Source organism: Nematolebias whitei, chromosome 7 (genome assembly GCF_014905685.2).
Source record: "Nematolebias whitei isolate Nwh7 chromosome 7, NemWhi1, whole genome shotgun sequence".
In the NCBI taxonomy this organism is placed as follows: Eukaryota; Metazoa; Chordata; class Actinopteri; order Cyprinodontiformes; family Rivulidae; genus Nematolebias; species Nematolebias whitei.
In genome coordinates this window covers 48,614,612-48,618,066 of record NC_056504.1, presented here as the reverse complement: position 1 = coordinate 48,618,066, position 3,455 = coordinate 48,614,612, and the positions used below count along the sequence as shown (strand labels likewise).

The 3,455-nt window shown below is 47.2% G+C and overlaps 1 protein-coding gene across 1 annotated transcript in view; it reads right to left on the bottom strand.

Moving 5' to 3' along the window:
* Positions 1-1,323: 1,323 nt before the first annotated feature.
* The window catches only part of mkrn2 (makorin, ring finger protein, 2), a 4,282-nt gene continuing 2,150 nt past the window's right edge, over positions 1,324-3,455 (bottom strand). The window contains exons 4-10 of the mRNA XM_037679719.1: positions 3,017-3,145; positions 2,747-2,922; positions 2,607-2,672; positions 2,388-2,536; positions 1,873-1,983; positions 1,643-1,787; positions 1,324-1,558 (exon numbers count right to left, since the gene is read on the bottom strand). Coding sequence (XP_037535647.1) covers positions 1,391-1,558; positions 1,643-1,787; positions 1,873-1,983; positions 2,388-2,536; positions 2,607-2,672; positions 2,747-2,922; positions 3,017-3,145 — 944 coding nt within the window. The 3' untranslated portion in view covers positions 1,324-1,390. The remainder of the gene's footprint in view (positions 1,559-1,642; positions 1,788-1,872; positions 1,984-2,387; positions 2,537-2,606; positions 2,673-2,746; positions 2,923-3,016; positions 3,146-3,455) is intronic.

Here is a 3,455-nt window from a genome sequence, read left to right as displayed (position 1 = left end):
TCTAACAGGACCAGTGTAGACACCTGTCCATTGTCTGAGGCCATGAGAATATCATTAGTAACTTTCACCAGTGCAGACTCAGTGCTGTGGTGAGCTCTAAACCCTGACTGAAACTCAACAGATTGTTTCTTTGCAAGTCAACAGTGCGTCCGGCCGCTGCTCTCTGCCGAAATTCAAAGAGCAGCAAACACTAGCAGAGAAACCGAGGAGGTAAAAAGTTTTGCAACACAAAGTCAGAAGTAACAATTTATCTATGAAGCTCACAGAACTGTCAGAAAAGTCGCAAATAATCCTGAAGCTGAACTCATCCTTCAAGTTGTGTCTTCACTGGTGAGTACCCATGTAAAATTTTGCAGTACTGTACAGTACTTTTTTTTTTCCCATTCATTCATTCAACCTTTAATTATACAGGCTAGCCTCATTGAGCCACGGGGACTCATTTACAAGAGGGACCTGTCCAAGACAGAACAACAAAACAGTAGACAATGACAACAATAAACTACAGTACATACACATATGTTAAAATTACGTAGGTTTGGGAGTTTAGAACATTGTTAAGGACATTGCATGAGTTTGGGAAGGGTTTATACAGCCTTAATATATAAATACTAAAATAAATAGTGTTCCTACTTCATGGATTTTCACTTATGGCGGGGTGTCTGAGACATAACCCCTGCGATAAGCGAGGGCTACTGTATTCATGAATCATCTGGTGACGCTCTGCTGTCTGTTAACGTCAGAACCGGCTCCTCGGAGCAGACCACTTGGAACCACGAAGAAGGTGGTCCCATAAACTGGGCTGAGTGGGGTGGTACCAACAGTGGACGGGCTCTTAACTGGTGCTGTGTGGAGCAGAACCAGAGAGTTGAGATGTGTGGGATGAGCCTCAGGATGGAGTTATCTGCATCCGTTTCTCAGTTTAAAAAAGTGGAACTCGTTCCAGAAGGAAGTGAAATGTTCATCTACAGAATAAAGGTCCGGTTGTCTTGATATTTTCAAAATAAGAATAGAAATGGAGGAACTGAATGCTCAGCTGCTACCACACCAACCTTTTACTTGACGTGAAAAACTCACCGACCTGCAGTGAGCTTCATTAGCTGCTGCGGCCATCTTGAATTGTTAAAACAGATAAGCAGTTGTAGATGTCGGGGGTCATTGTGGGTTTGGTTTGCTGTTTGCCATCCACGTGTGAAAATAAAACCAACACAACAACCAAAGGGGATTTTTTTTTCTAGATTTACTTTTATACAATAAATAAAATCAGTTCTTTAATGAAACACAGTCAGACAGGAAGCTGCAGAGAGGTCACATGATTTAATCTCAGTAAACGCGTCGTCTCATTGAGCCACAGGTTACCATGGAGAAAGCAGAATCTGCTCCGCCCACCTCTTTAATGCTCTGAAGTGGGTGGAGCCTCTGCTTCCTCATTGCTCGGACCCGACATCTGCATGAAGAGCTCTCGAAGCTCTGTGATGTCATCATCCATGGACGGTAAGGGCGGGGGCGCCCGCTGTTCGCGCTCCTGGATGAAATCCCACAGACGCACGTTGTTCATGAACTGAAGAGAAGAAAACAACATTAGAAACTACAAATTCCAGCTGGAATGAACTACAACTCCCAGGTAGCAGCAGTGCTTTCTGACCCGAACGTTTCCCTCGGAGCTCAGCTGCTTACGGGGCCGGTCCGGTTCTGGTTGAGTTCCGTCTGGGAAGGCGTGAAGATACAAACATTTTCCTCCAAACGGACAGGAGCCACGGCCCTGATCGAAGTACTTACAGGCCTTCTTACTGCAGACACCAGGAAACACTTCCTGTTCAAACTGCCAGCTCATTGGCAGACAGCAGGTAGGCGGGGCTTAGACCGGAAGCTCACCTGACACCTGACTTGAAGAGCTCTATCAGCTGATCCTTTTCCTCCTGATCCTCCACCCAGAACGCCGAGGGAATGACGAACTCTGAGATGACCCGACACTCCGGACACGACCTGCGAGGAGTCATACGATCAGAACCGCAGAACCTCTGACACAACCACAGAACCTGCTACAGAACCACAGTTCAGCAAAGAACCATGTTAAAGGAGACCTTCATGCTGTTCCCAGCAGCCTCACTGAGAACCAGTTCTGGTTCCTTTAGCTGAGTCCATCTGAACCTCAGACTAACTGAAACAGGATTTTAACTCTGCAAGGTCCAGTTGAAGGATGAATGGATCTCTCAGATTCTGGTTCTGGTCTTTGATGGATTCAGACTTTCAGATTCAGCTGGTCTCCTGGAGAAGTTTTAGACCAAATTCTTCTTTGGTCTTCCACCGGTCCAGTTTGTCCAAGGACCTGAGAGATGCATCATCAGTGTCTGGACCCAGACTGTGGTCCAAGTGGACTTGACTCTCACTTGATGATCTTGTTGCAGAAGGTTCTGGTTCCACGCCACTGCCGGATGCAGGTGAGACAGAAGACGTGACAACAGGAGGACAGAATGCCGAACCTTCGCTCCGACAGGCTCGCCTTCTGAACCACCACCTCCATGCAGATGGAGCACACCTGAACAACAACAACACCTGTCAGGACAGCCGTCACCATGGAAACAGGCACAGAGACCCGACATACCCACCTTGTCCTGGCTGAACTGAGCTGCGAAGGCCTTCTCCATGTCGGCCTCGAACGCCAACAGACACGCCTGCAGAAACACACAGTGTAGCATTAGGCTCCGCCCATCCTGGACTCAGACAGACATCTGTGCGGAGCTCTAACCTTCTCGTGCATTCTCCTCTGCTCAGCATCAAAGGGGTGAAGCACATGCAGGCTGCACACCTCACACAGGTTGCCATGGAGATAGGGGCATCTATCCTCATAGTAACACCGTCCAGCAGCAGCATAGGGACACAGCTGGGGAACATCATGATAAGCTCCGCCCATTGGGGGAGGCTCTGTAGGTGGAACAGGTAAACAGAAATCTATCCACACACAATACTGATGACATCACACCGGCCAACCAATTAGATGGCTGGGTTCAGTACAGACCTTGTTCCAAAGATGAGACGTCCAGTCCAGTTCTGATAGCGGCCACATACGACTGCGGAGACGCCGCTGCCGGAATCACGGAGTCCAGGCTGTCTACTGGGCCCCCATACGCCACACCACCACCAAGAGCTAAAGAAGAAGGGGTGTGGTTAAAAAGGAGGCGTGGCCTGTATGGTCGCGCATCATTGTTTTTGTTGTACATGAAATGATGTCGTACATTAAATGAAATTTTAATCAATAAATTAAGCAATATAACTTTAATGTCCATAACATTCCATGAAATGGAGACTTGTCTTTGACTTTTAAAAAAATTGTCCAAAGTGTCACTCATGAAACTGAGCAAATACTAGATCAATAATAAAAATACATAAATGACTGATTAACAACAAAAACACCAGTCCCTGAGACTCCCCTGTCTCTCACCAGTCCCTGAGACTCC